The sequence below is a fragment of the Syzygium oleosum genome, unplaced genomic scaffold (genome assembly GCF_021117445.2).
Source record: "Syzygium oleosum isolate NSW1041296 unplaced genomic scaffold, Sole_v2.1 Sole_v2.20, whole genome shotgun sequence".
Taxonomy (NCBI): domain Eukaryota; kingdom Viridiplantae; phylum Streptophyta; class Magnoliopsida; order Myrtales; family Myrtaceae; genus Syzygium; species Syzygium oleosum.
The window spans coordinates 3,214,357-3,227,863 of record NW_026607504.1 but is presented as its reverse complement, the minus strand read 5'-3'; the positions used below and the strand labels follow the sequence as shown (position 1 = coordinate 3,227,863).

Genomic DNA, 13,507 nt, shown 5'->3' with positions numbered 1-13,507 from the left:
TCGTGATCTTCTCTCCTTCGTAATCGAAATTCTAATTTGTCCTCCTCTTTATAACGTATGGCCCGTCTCCATGTTAGTAGGAATCGATTAACTTGTCCGGTCCAAGACACGGTAGTTTAGAACAGGTCAGCTAAGATTAAGCTGTGCTGGCAATACAGCTGTTGTAATGTCAGATCTGACGTGGATTCTGTCATTACTGTCGATCTGCATAATTTTCCAAATCTAATCATTCAGTTTTTTATAATGACCATGCCCTCTTTCCCTGAAATCTGCGAGATCTCTCTCCCTACGCTAATCCAAGATCTTGAACTGTCCTCCAATATATAAAGCCTCCACGTACAGAAATTTTGAGGACCCAAAAAGAACAAGAGAAAACCAATCTCTCTCTTCTCTCTAGTAATAGCAAAATTTGGTTTTCTTGAATTTGCCCAACATCAATAGGAAGAGCGTGACTTTACAGAGGAAAACAAGAGGGGAGTTTCCGAAATGGTTTCGGTTTCGATGTTCGAGTTTTTTATTGCCGAAGAAGCGATTGTTCAAGATCGGGAGTGGGAGAAAGAGAGGTAGAAGGCAGTCGTCTCGTATCCGTGTTTCGATCTGTTTCTGCAGGTAATTCTCATCGCAGGCTCTGTTCGATTACTGGGTTGTTCTGTTGATTGTGTCATCTTGTTCATACGCCGAGTTCTGCAGGATGCCTTGTGAAAAAGTTTTTGAGTATTTCCTTAGTAATTGGCAAGCCTTTGTCCTTTTGGCTTCCCCAAATTATGTTTTGAACCAATGAACCGAGAATTGAGACAGCATCTTTTTCCTGGAGTCGATTTCTTATTTCTCAAATCATGTGAACTTTGTAATTAATGGATTAAAAAGCGGCGCAAGTGAAAGCCTTCTGTTCTCACTTGGTCTCATTAATATCCATTTTTATGGGCAAGGAAAAGCAAAAAGAAGAGAAAGAAATAGAGAGGCCAATCAATCTTTGATTGAACAGCTCAGAAACCGGGTCTTGGCATCGGTTTTTATTGATTGCGAGTTATCGCATTTACAGGCGATTGTGCTCCTTCATTTGAGCACGGGAGTTGATCCGGCGATGGCCACGTCCGTGTTTCACGACCCCGTGATCATACTGGCCCTGGAAACACAATCATCTATGCCCGTTCCCAATATCGATCCGGAGTCCTCAATTGCTGTATGCGACTGCTGCGGCCTCACTGAGGAGTGCACGCCGGCCTACATAGAGTGTGTCCGAGAGCGCCACAATGGGAAATGGATATGCGGGCTGTGCGCCGAGGCCGTGAAAGATGAAATCCTCAGGGACAACGAGAGCCAGAAGGCTGTTGGCACTGAAGAAGCAATGGCCAAGCTGAGGAGTTTTTGCAAGAGGTCTAGTGATTCGACGGGGCCGCCTCCGAATCCGACGGTGCTTCTGATATCTGCGGTGAGGCAGATCCTGAAGAGGGGTTTGGAGTCGAGATCGGCTCCTGGAAGCCCTTCTAGGAACTTGACAAAAATCCCTGGTGTTCGCACATTGGTCCAATCTTAAAGGAATGAATTGGAGACTTCAAAAATAGGTCCACTTGGGTATGATTCATATAATATGTGATAGGTATAGCAACAAAAGGGAAACAGAGTTCAAGAAAAAGGAAAGATTTGTTCAATGTAGTGGTTTGGTGGATATCAGTATCATGTACTCAGAAGCAGAGAACTGTTAAAAATCCAAAAATAAAAGAGGAAAGTAAACAAAAGGGTGAGCATGTATATAAATAACTGGAAAATCCGAGAACATGACCATGATTTTCCTTGGTAGATGTTTCATCGTTTGGTTTGAGGGCTTCATGAGTACACAAGAACTTGGGATGGCTGTACATTGCCATGAAACTGCTGATGCTGAACTGAAGAAAAAACGGGACCTTATCATTTCCTGGAAATTTAGTTATCACGAATGCAATCGAGGTCAAGTGGAAAAGAAGATCGAAAAGGTCTTCTCTATATCACTGTTTTTTCCTGGGAAAATGCTTCTAATTAACGTTTCCAACTCAGCTTTCCATTTTGATTGGAACCCGCAAATATGAGGCGCTGTAGTTCTTTCGATTCGAGACTGAAAAAGCGAAAATATCAGTTCTTGTCGATCTTTAGAAGGAAAAAGAAAAGTATTTCAGTTGCTCTCAAGCGAAGACAAAAAAGAAAGTACTCAAGAAATTTGTTTGATCAACTTTCTTGGTCTTGCTTCTCCTTATGAGCAAAATCATAAGGCTGTGTTTGGTTGTCCGAATTTCTAAACATGATAGGACTGGATAAGATAGAATAAGAAATTCTGGGATTTATTCATATCCTATCCACTGTTTGGTGGACTAAGGATTTAAAGTCGGATAGGATAAAAAAATTTTTTTTGCTATTCACGGGTCCGGAGGAGTAAGTGAAGGAAAAAAAGCCGAGAAATTTTTTTGGTGAAAGCGCACAAGGTGTGGGGATGAAGATGACAGCGAGTGGAGCGTAGGGTTTCTGGAAAAATAAGCATTAGAAATCCTATCCAAATCTATCCCACCTCCCCTCGGATTGTTTTATCCGGGCTATATCCGGTCTATATCCGACCTTATCCTATCCTGGACCACCACCAAACACAGGATATGATCATATCATATCTTGGCTTTTATCCGGTCGACCAAATGCAGCCTAAGAGCTTTAATTCTGGACAACTACTAGTCCACCCTGATGTAATGGCACAAGGAAATGAATGTGTAATATTAGCTATTTAGGTGAAGATATGAGCTCCAGCAAGGCTGACAGAGAATGTAAGATTAGAAAACGAGGTGTCGTTTTCTTTTGAAATGGTCATTGTTGCCTACTGAGGAAATTAAAGAACATGGAGGCAGATTTCCTGGCCTCATCTTCCCACTTTCCAGGAAAAGATCTGCCCACCTACCCGATAAGACACAGATAACTCTCAATTTTCCTGGACGGTGGAGCAGGTGATGGTCAACTCATCAATTCTAGACCTGGAATAACTATAATCAAAGACAGCCCTTTTTTCCTTCTTATGCATTGCATGTTCTGACTTCGATGGGAACTGCTAAATTCTCTCTGAGGGATGCTTCTCATGCGGTGGTGCCGCGATCGAGACTGAGTATTTACCAGGAAGATTATAATCTAAGCGGAGGAAAAAATTGGTCTCGATGAGATTTCTAAGTTTTGACTATCCTAAAACAAGCCCATTTGCGCTCCATTAAAGAAGAGAGAAGAATAATGAATCATGTCCGTTTGTCGGGAAAAGTAACAAATAATTCATAAACCTATTACACTTATGCCAATTCAGTTTTAAACATTTCAATTGTACAAATTAAGTCTTAAACCTGTTGACGATTTGCCAATGTAGTTCATCCGGCCAATTTTGGCCGGAAATCGTTGATATGAATGACGGTCGTCCTACATGGCACTATCGGTGCTGCCGTGGATAAGATTTGCAATTTTTTAATTTTTTTTTGGTTTTTTTAATTCTTTTCTTTTCTTCCTTTGTTTTTTTTTTACAACTCTAGGCCGGCGAGGTCACCGGTCACAAGCGAGAGCCAGCGACCTAGCCGGCCTCAAACGAGGGCATCGGGCCCTCGCCCAAATCCAAGGGAGGGCCAACACCCTCGCTTGTTGGCCGACGAGGGCGTCTGGCCCTCGCCTAGATCTCGGTGAGGACATTAAAGCCCCTCACCCAAAGCAGGCGAGGGCATTGCTGCCCTTGCTGGCCAACAAGAGTGGGTGACAGTCCTCTCTTGGATCTGGGTGAGGGCTTGATGCCCTTGCCTAGACCTTGTTTGTGGCCAGTGAGGATTGTCGGGAAAAAAAGAAAGGAAAGAAAAGAAAAAGAAAAAAATTAAAAAGTTGTCTGACGTAGGATGGTCAATGTTCATTTTTGCGATTCTCGATTAAAATTGGCCGGATAGATTATATAGACAAATCGTTAAAAATTTTAGGATTCGATTGAAACAATTGAAAGGTTTAAAATTGAATTAGCAATAAATTTAGAATTTTTTTTTGTTACTTTATGTGGTAAGATTTGGATCGATGAGAATATCCATCTTCAAGCGGCCCAATGGTTAAGCTTAACCGTATGAGCCCATGATGAGCCAACTTCAAAGGGAAATGCAAGATACTTATAAGCAATTGAGATTATTTTATTATGTCTCTGTACGCTCATTATCTAGCAAAACTTGCTAGACCTTTTGTCCATGAAAGCCATAATGCATTCCTGCAGACTGATCCTATCTTCTGTAATAATAATGAAGGAAAGAGAAATTATCAAAGAATAGCTCCATGATGAGGTGTCAGCAACCCATTGGCCAACAGACCAAAAAAGAAATGGCTCCCACTACCCATCTGGGTCCCATAAGAGCCCCATTTCATTGGCCTGTGGGATCCATGCCACTCTGACAGCAAGTGCTGATGCTGGGAGATGCACCTGAGTCATCATGATTCACATGAAACCAAAACAGGGAATGAGAAAAAAACATGATGAACATAGTTGCAGAAACCGGCTCCATCCATCCATGCTGATGTGGACCTGATTTACTGCAAAAAGATTCCCATGTCCAATTGCCACCCACCCCCATTCATCCCCCAAGAAAGATTCAGAATTTCAGGGAGACCATTGTTGTTCCTCCAATATCTGAGGAATAGTCATCTTTATCAATGGCCAATCTCTCTCACTCCTCCTCCTCCACCTTCTTCCTCATCCTCCTGCTCTTCATCTCCCCATCCCTCTCAACCCCACAAGAGCAAACACCCCACGGCCCCCAGCAGACCTTCATCATCCATGCCTCATCCTCCCACAAGCCCTCCCTCTTCTCCACCCACCATCACTGGTACTCCTCCCTCCTCCATTCCCTCCCACCCTCAGACCCTCCTTCCCAGATCCTCTACACTTATGGAGCTGCCGCCGGCGGCTTCTCCGCCCGCCTCACCGCCCGCCAAGCCGAGGCCCTCCGCCGCGCCCCCGGGGTCCTCTCCGTCATCCCGGACCGCATCCGCCACCACCACACCACCCGGACCCCTCACTTCCTCGGCCTCACCGAGAGCACCGGCCTTTGGCCGAATTCCGATTATGCGGACGACATCATAATCGGGGTTCTTGATACCGGGATCTGGCCCGAGCGGCGGAGCTTCTCCGATTCTGGCCTCGGCCCTGTCCCCGGCACGTGGAGAGGCGCGTGTGAGGTCGGGCGGGACTTCCCTGCCTCGGCCTGCAATCGGAAGATCATTGGCGCGAGGGCCTTTTACAAAGGGTACGAGGCCTATTTGCAGAGGCCAATTGATGAGTCGAAAGAGTCGAAATCGCCGAGGGACACGGAGGGTCACGGCACGCACACCTCGTCGACGGCCGGGGGTGCCATGGTTTCGAACGCGAGCTTTTACGAGTATGCGGTGGGTGAAGCTAGAGGTATGGCCACTAAAGCAAGAATTGCTGCTTATAAGATATGTTGGAGCTTGGGTTGTTTCGATTCAGATATATTAGCAGCCATGGATCGGGCTGTTTCGGATGGTGTGCACATAATTTCTTTATCCGTGGGCGCGAACGGGTACGCGCCGCAGTACGATCATGACTCAATCGCGATCGGTGCATTTGGGGCTGTGAAACATGGGGTTCTTGTGTCTTGCTCTGCTGGGAATTCCGGTCCCGGCCCTTTCACAGCTGTGAACATTGCTCCTTGGATTTTGACCGTGGGCGCCTCCACAATTGATAGGGAGTTCCCCGCTGATGTGGTTCTTGGTGATGGGAGGATCTTTAAGGGCGTGTCCCTTTACTCTGGTGAGCCTATCGGCGACACTAAACTTCCTTTGGTCTATGCCGGTGACTGCGGGAGTCGGTATTGCTATGATGGCAGCCTCGATTCCACCAAGGTTGCAGGAAAGATTGTCATTTGTGATAGAGGAGGAAATGCAAGAGTTGCCAAGGGAAGTGCGGTGAAGCTCGCGGGCGGCTTGGGAATGATTCTTGCCAATACTGAAGAGAGTGGAGAAGAATTGATTGCCGATTCGCACCTCATACCCGCCACTATGGTGGGCGAGACTGCGGCAGATAAGATCCGAGAGTATGCCAAGTTGGACCAATTCCCAACAGCAGCTATCGAATTCCATGGCACGGTGATCGGTCCCTCACCGCCTGCTCCAAAAGTTGCTGCTTTCTCTAGCCGTGGCCCGAACCATCTCACTGCTGAGATCCTTAAACCAGATGTTATAGCTCCAGGCGTTAATATTTTGGCGGCTTGGACCGGGTTGAATGGCCCCACAGATCTTGACATCGACCTGAGAAGGGTCGAGTTCAACATCATCTCAGGCACCTCAATGTCATGCCCCCATGCTAGTGGATTAGCTGCTCTGCTTCGGAAGGCTTATGCCGATTGGTCTCCAGCAGCGATAAAATCTGCACTGATGACAACTGCTTATAACTTGGATAATGCGGGGAGTAACATTAAGGATCTTGCTAGCGGCGACAAATCCAGCCCTTTTGTTCACGGAGCAGGACATGTGGATCCGAACAGGGCACTTAATCCTGGATTGGTTTACGACATCGATGTTGATGACTACGTGGGGTTTCTCTGTGCCATCGGTTATGAACCACGGAGAATTGCGGTCTTCCTCAGAGAGCCTACGAGTTCTAACATTTGCGCGCATAGAATGGCTTCTCCGGGAGAATTGAATTATCCATCCTTCTCAGTCGTCCTAAAATCCGACGGCGATGTCGTGAAGTATAGGAGGGTGGTAAAAAATGTCGGGAGTTGTGCTGATGCAGTTTATGAGGTGAAAGTGAATGCTCCTGAAAATGTTGGAGTCAGTGTTTCACCGAGCAAGCTCGCATTTTCTGCAGAAAACCAGTTACTTTCCTATGAGATTACGTTCTCCAGCATCGTGTCGGGATTGTCTACTCCAAGATTTGGATCGATCGAGTGGACAGATGGGACTCACCGAGTGAGGAGTCCGATCGCTGTCAGGTGGCGTCAGGAGCTTGTGGAATCTATGTAATCCACAAAGACACTACTGTCTCTGTACTAGAGCCTCAAAAATTGGATCGAGCGCACCGTAGGCGGATATGTTGCAGAAATTCCTTGGCGATTCTCGAAGGGTTATGTTATGTTTAACGACTGAAATCATGATAGCCTCCTGTAAAAACTCAAAGACTCTAGGCTTGGATTCGGAGTTCCCTAGTTTGTTTCTGGTGTGTTTGTTTACATTAGCCTGGTTTGAAATAACATGCCGGAGCAGAAAACATCACTTTGTGTGCTGAAATCAACACTGTAATGTTCGTCTTTCTTCGCTTTTGCCCGATTCAGACAGTTACTGCGACTTCATCTGTAAGATGAACCTCTAGCTTCCATCGAGCTTGCATGCTTGATCTTGAATGGCTGAACTTCTTCCACGTTTTCTTCTTCGGCATTCCACTTTTGATGCGCATTCATCTTTTGCAGATGACCTAGAGATCTGCTAAGCAACAATTTATGCGAAAATCAAACACAACATTGATTGTGTCAAATCGCAAAATCACGCAATTGGAGAGAGCTGGGATGGCGGATGGTAGGCGTGTGATGCCCTGGATTTAACTCACTTTAGGTATTGTCCGCTTTGACACGTCCCATACCGAGCCTCACGGTTTTATCCATTGGCGTATAGACAGACACTTTTGCAGGAGGTCACCCATCCTAATAATGCTCTGGCCAAGGCTCGCTTAGCTTTGAAGTTCCAAAGCAAAGCTTGCCGTTACATCAAAAGGTGGCTCCATGAGTTAATTCTAGTTTTTCATATATATATATTCCAGAATTGCTATCTTCCTGTTCAGTGTATAGTTCGGTTTATTCCTACCCCTTCGTCATTCTAGAAGCCTGCCAAGAGCCGCTCCTAGTCCAAACCCTCTAGCCTCTGCAACCACTCCCCGCCCTCGTCGGATCGGGTCGTTACAAGACGTGTCTAAATCCACGAGGAACTTTGAGGCTTCACCGAGAAGTAAAATCATAGAGGGCATGTCAGCTTCTAGAGATAAATTAGGCAGTAGGAAATATACAATACCAAGAATCATACTAAGCCCAGCATCTTTTGTTCCTGAATTATCTTTCTGGACAGTATGCGACTACTTTGCAGTTCGCAAAGGGTGGTAAAGCGGTAGATCTCTCGTGTCAACCAACTAAGGATCCGATTTCGAGCATGGCTTGATCCCTTTCGGACTAAACCATGAGGAATGAACTTCTACCGATCTTCTAAACCTCGTGCAAATAGCCCAGTGTCAATCAGATTGAGGAACTAGACTTGAAAATAGTCCAGATGATGCTCTTGCATTCAAACCGCAGCGGTCAACTAAACAAAGGGATTATAACCGAATTTGAATCAACCCGACAAGCATAAAATGAAACAGAACAACATATCTTGTGTCCAGAATTACAATCTTGGACCTGATGTTGCCTTGGCTTTCCAGGAATCAATTTGAAAGGATCAAATCACAGCTCTCTTTTCATCCACTCCTTAATACTTCCATGAATTATAACGTTCCTTGAATTAAGGATAAATATTTCAATCATTACGATAAAGAAAACATTTTTAGTTGACTAATTTTTCCAAGACATTCGAACAATTACTTTTAAGAAAATATTTTCTAAATTATTGATTTTCTGTGAAATACACGCACCACAAGAATTGCGTCATGTTAGCCCCAAGGAGATATTTATTTCTTCACTTTGGATTACTACTTAGACTCTTGTAGATATGCTCTGCATCTAGCTCACTATCCTTCCCATTGAGTTCTCAAGCAGAGCAACGTTCACTTTCGAAACCAAGTTACGATGGTTATGAAAACTGGACTTTTGATCAAATAAAGTTGGTCAGTAACTCACATGAGAGCTGGTAACTAAAATTAGTTGGTGATTTAATTGGAGAAACATTGGTAACTCACTCAATAAAGGTTGGTAATTTCATAAATAGTTATTAGATTCAATGACCTTGAAATTCTGCCCATACATAGGAACTTCATCTGTAAAACTATTTTGCATCAAGTGCTGGATAAAGCTTTAATGATCCTTGGTCACATTAACAGACAAAGGAAGAGCAATGCAGGCTAGGAATAAGGATGAAAGGTTTAAGCAGGATAGATGTGACACTGCTTACAATTGCAACTGAAGACAGAAAGAACTGCAGTTAGAGTTGTATTTTAGGAAGACTCCAGTAAAGAAAGCGCTAATTCCGCAAGAGTCGCGGTCGCGCTGCACTTTTTCTAGTGAGCGGACGATGCACGACACAGACAAAGTGCTGCACTTTTTCTAGTGAGCGGACGATGCACGACACAGACAAAGTGCAGAAGAGTATAGAAATTCAGTCCAGGAACATTCAGTGCTAGAGCTTGGATGTTCGTTAAGATTCACAACGAGTGTTCGCATGATTCATCAGAAAGATTTCGGTCACATCCAAAGGTAGGAAAACTCATGCTGCAGAAGTAGTTCCATGCTTGTAACTTGCTCGATCCGATCAATCAGCTCAAGGCTATAAACCATCAAAACCCCACGATCCAACGTCCGCACAAAACGCTATGAATTGGGTTCGAGTTTAACCATCTCCTCTCAACCTTTGTATAACCTTAAGGAAAAAACAATGGGAAGCTGCTGTAGTATTTGACCTTGTTTCCTGATCTTGATGGCTCAAGTAAGCGAGGCTTTAATTAGAGTCCAAGGCACAGAACCTGCAGAGCTCACATGTCCACCTAATGAATATAATCCAAGTTATCTCAAAGACCAACCCCATCAAGAATCTTTTCCTCGAAATACTCCTGCAGATAAAACTAGAGGCACCCTCAAAACTACTCATTTTAGGGCATTAATTATTCGCTCACCGGTCTTCAAGGCAGGACCACCCTAAGCATTCAAGCGAAAGACGCAACTCTTAATCTTTGATTAAATGCAAGGCCAGCTCCACATGCCAAACCTACGCGGATCTAGCTGGTCATGCTCAGCATTAAATCTGTGTTAGGAAAAGAAAAAGACAAGGGCAGAAGTCATTTCACAGCTATTATTGCTAAATCTTGACTTATGGGTTAAGTACACACTTAATCACATCCTTGTCCTACTCGCACCTCCCTCCGTCTTTGCTCACCTCACTCTACGCTGTGTTATTAAAGAAAACTTTGGCAAAAGAGTCGCTGCTCTCCTAAGCGGATCTTGTTTGTTTTCTCTGCAAGTTATGATTATTCTTTGCTGGATCATCACATATTCTTAGCCAGACCAAATGTCTGCATCTGTATGTCCTGTTGTGACAAGAGAGAAGAGGTGATCAAATCGTCAACAAAGCTGTTGAGTCATCAAAAATCAAATTCACCAAAAAGATCGTTAACAGTGTCGAGTTAGATGCATGTAAACTCTAAAGAGTTAGGAATTCGTTCAACATATAATAATGAAATGCAAATATTCTCGCTCATCTAATCTAGAATCCTCATTGTTTAGGGCCTTATACGGCGAATATGAAATTAACACAATTTGACCAAAAAGGGGTTGAAACACATCTTTGAAATATCTTCCGACAAGTCCAACCGAACAAGATTAGTCGCAATTTCTATCCGATCGTTTGTATTGATATCATCGTCATAAGCGTAGAACTTTCAAATTCTATATACGCAAACCCATGCATCAATCAATCCAGGAAAAGTAAACTCTTGCGGTTTTTGACCTAAAAGCTGAGGATATCAGGTAGAAAAGGATTGGCGAATGCTATGCATGCATTAATCCTGTTTCTAAACAATGCACAAAGTCTTGATTATACGCATGTGTTGTGACGAAACCCTAGCTAGAGATAAAGATCAATCGACTCCATCATTGTCGACATTATTTTCAAAATATTAATAGAAGAAAATTTCCGTCCTATCTTCCGGTTTATTTGCCGATAATTCTTATGCAATGTAACCTCCAAAGTTGCCAAATATCACATGGACCCCCAATGCCAAAACATAAGACAAGAAAAAGAAAACACCAGGCGCCACAAAGCAACAAACCACCCACAAAGATTGATACCATGAAAATTACACAAATTTGTGACGCAAATCCGCTAGAAAATTTATTATCTTGATGTTTTTTTAGGTGCATAATGCTGGAATAAATTTAATGCATAGTGCATATAACTTATCCCTTAACTTGGTCCCATGCAAAATATAAAGAAATGAATAATTCAACCCAAAGAGGCGTTTGTCTCATCTAGTCAACCCTCCCATATAACCACCCTCTCAATCTCTCCCACCGCCAGAAAAACCACTCACCACCCACAACACATGGCTCACCAAGATCCCACCACCAACACCACCACCACCACCCACATGGTCGCCGCATCGCGCTGGCCGCCTCGCCGGAGAGCCATCCCCCTCCGGCGGCGGAAGCTCCCGACCGTCCGGCTCGGTGGGAAGAGGCCGGGGCGGGGGCTCTTCTTGCTGAAGATGTGGAGGAAGATGAGGCTGAGGTGTCTCAAGCTGCAATACTCGTGCATGCTGAAGAAGCTCAAGGAGTATTACAGGTCTCTGATCGCCGACATCATCGAAGCCGGCGTCTCATTGGAGACGTTCCAGCAGAGGCTGTTGATGGAGACGACCTGCGCCGTTCCGGTCATGGCGTTCAATAGCTTCCCTACGGTGGCCAGACACAGAGCCATTATCATGTAAACTTTCCCATTTTGAACCTCCTTTGTTCTGGGGTTGTATGAATCAATCTTGCGCATGCTCTCGGGAATAGCTCTCTATGGAAAATTTTTCTTTGGTTTTTGTTTTTCGATGAGCAGCAAGGAGGAAATAATGTAATATATTTCTTTTAAACCTATAAGAAAAATGAGTGTTTCCTTACTGAATCCTTTTATGGAATTTAGGGTTTAAGTCTGCGTATTCTCCTGCGTTGTCGTTGCAGAAGCGTTCATAATAAATTATGATACTTGTGAGTTTCTCGCTGATAAACATTATAATTCTGAATTTCCCTCTTTTGTTCTTTCTTTATCTTTTTTTATTTCTACTTTTCACAAGTAGGAGATGCAAGAAAAAGGAAAGAAAAATTGCATCGAAAATTGAAACTAGTTGGCAAGTCGACGTGCCGGTGGATCTTGCGTTGGGGTTTCAAGCTGGCATTGGTATTTGGCTATGACTTGAAGTTAGAGTTTCAAAAAGTAAAAAGAAAATCTTTTTTTATTCTAATTTTAAAAAATTCCAAATAATCATACAAGAATCTGCGAATCAACATTTATGTTGTAACGGCCCGGGTCGATGAACGCAAGGAGTGATCACCGGAGCCAGAGGGCTTAGACAAGGAGCGGGCACCTAACAGGCTTCTCGGATAGAGAAGGGGCAAGAATAAACCAAATTGTACACCGAAAATTGTACACCAAACAGGAGGAGATCGTTTTCGGGATTTATATGTGAAAAGTGAATTAATTTATGGAGGTGACTTTTGACACAACCGCATCGCTTAGTTTTGGAACTTCAAGGTTAAACGTGTTTAGGCTAGAGCACTACATGGAAAAGTGCTTACTTGTACACCAAAAGATAATAAACTGCGAGGCTTGGTATGGGACATGCCTAAATAGATAATATCTTGAGTGAGTTAATTCAAGGATGTCACATATATATCGTAGAAATTTCAAGCATTATGAGTTAAAAAATGGCAAATAGTATTCGCCTCAAAATTCAAATTAAGCAAAAAGTAAAAAAAAAGTAAAGTTTTACTGAGACATATCTTATGCTAACGTAGAAAGTTTGTATTTTTTAGTATATACCCATTTTTGTTGTGACGTCGAAATCAAATAATGTTTTTATCGTTTATTTTGAACAAGTGTTCTTCGAGCAGCACCACGAAGTGCAGACCATGATACTTTGTGTTAATCCATGCTATGACTTTGTGGAACTCATACAAATGAAATGCCAGTGAACTCCTAAAATCAATATGTATGCGGCTTTCAAAATTTGTAAACCATCTTCATGAGTTTCCACCTTTGTTTTTTTGTTCTCCTGGATTTTAAGGACATTTGCTAGTAACAAGCATTTTGTTTATCGGTTAAAGGGCGGAAGCGGCAATCAATGCTAGCGACCACCTCTAGACGCTAACATAAGAGTCTCGCATATGTTACGAGATATTCGAATTGAACCATAACTACTCAGCACCACGTAGACAATGATACACGTTTATTCAAAGTAAAATATCTCTTTAAAACCTAGATTCGACAAACGGATTTTCATTTTCACGATAATAAAATCCTAGATATAGCGGTCTTAAATTATTTATAGGCTAATAATAAAAGAATAACAAGGGCTAGAAAATTTTAAAAATTAAGAGTTCATCAAACTCATTAAAAAGAAAAGAAAAATTCCCAAGTGCTCAGCAGCTGCAGCTTTTGCAAATTCCTGCTACTGTAAATTGTGCAAGAATTTCTCAATTATCCAAAAAAAATCAGAATAAATAAAAGCTTTTGCAAATATTCTCATGACCTCAGTAAAAAAAATGTTTGAGTAAATCCATTGAAACCTATGCAA

At 43.1% G+C, this 13,507-nt stretch overlaps 3 protein-coding genes across 3 annotated transcripts; all 3 read left to right on the top strand.

Moving 5' to 3' along the window:
• The first annotated feature begins 244 nt into the window (after positions 1-244).
• Positions 245-1,800, top strand: LOC115691026 (uncharacterized). Its single transcript, XM_030617563.2, has 2 exons — positions 245-609; positions 1,043-1,800. The coding sequence occupies exon 2, from the start codon at positions 1,085-1,087 to the stop codon at positions 1,535-1,537; it is 453 nt and encodes a 150-aa protein (XP_030473423.1). The 5' UTR covers positions 245-609; positions 1,043-1,084; the 3' UTR covers positions 1,538-1,800.
• Positions 1,801-4,570: 2,770 nt separating this feature from the next.
• Positions 4,571-7,335, top strand: LOC115691048 (subtilisin-like protease SBT1.4). Its single transcript, XM_030617608.2, has one exon. It carries the CDS (start codon positions 4,672-4,674, stop codon positions 7,000-7,002), a length of 2,331 nt encoding a protein of 776 aa, XP_030473468.1. The 5' UTR covers positions 4,571-4,671; the 3' UTR covers positions 7,003-7,335.
• A 3,896-nt stretch (positions 7,336-11,231) lies between these two features.
• Positions 11,232-11,833, top strand: LOC115691071 (uncharacterized). The gene has a single exon (XM_030617635.2). It carries the CDS (start codon positions 11,273-11,275, stop codon positions 11,654-11,656), a length of 384 nt encoding a protein of 127 aa, XP_030473495.1. The 5' UTR covers positions 11,232-11,272; the 3' UTR covers positions 11,657-11,833.
• The last annotated feature ends 1,674 nt before the right edge of the window (positions 11,834-13,507 follow it).

Bases quoted from the DNA above. Each gene is read 5' to 3' on its own strand.
- LOC115691026 (XM_030617563.2), top strand. From the start codon at position 1,085: ATGGCCACGTCCGTGTTTCACGACCCCGTGATCATACTGGCCCTGGAA.
- LOC115691048 (XM_030617608.2), top strand. From the start codon at position 4,672: ATGGCCAATCTCTCTCACTCCTCCTCCTCCACCTTCTTCCTCATCCTC.
- LOC115691071 (XM_030617635.2), top strand. From the start codon at position 11,273: ATGGCTCACCAAGATCCCACCACCAACACCACCACCACCACCCACATG.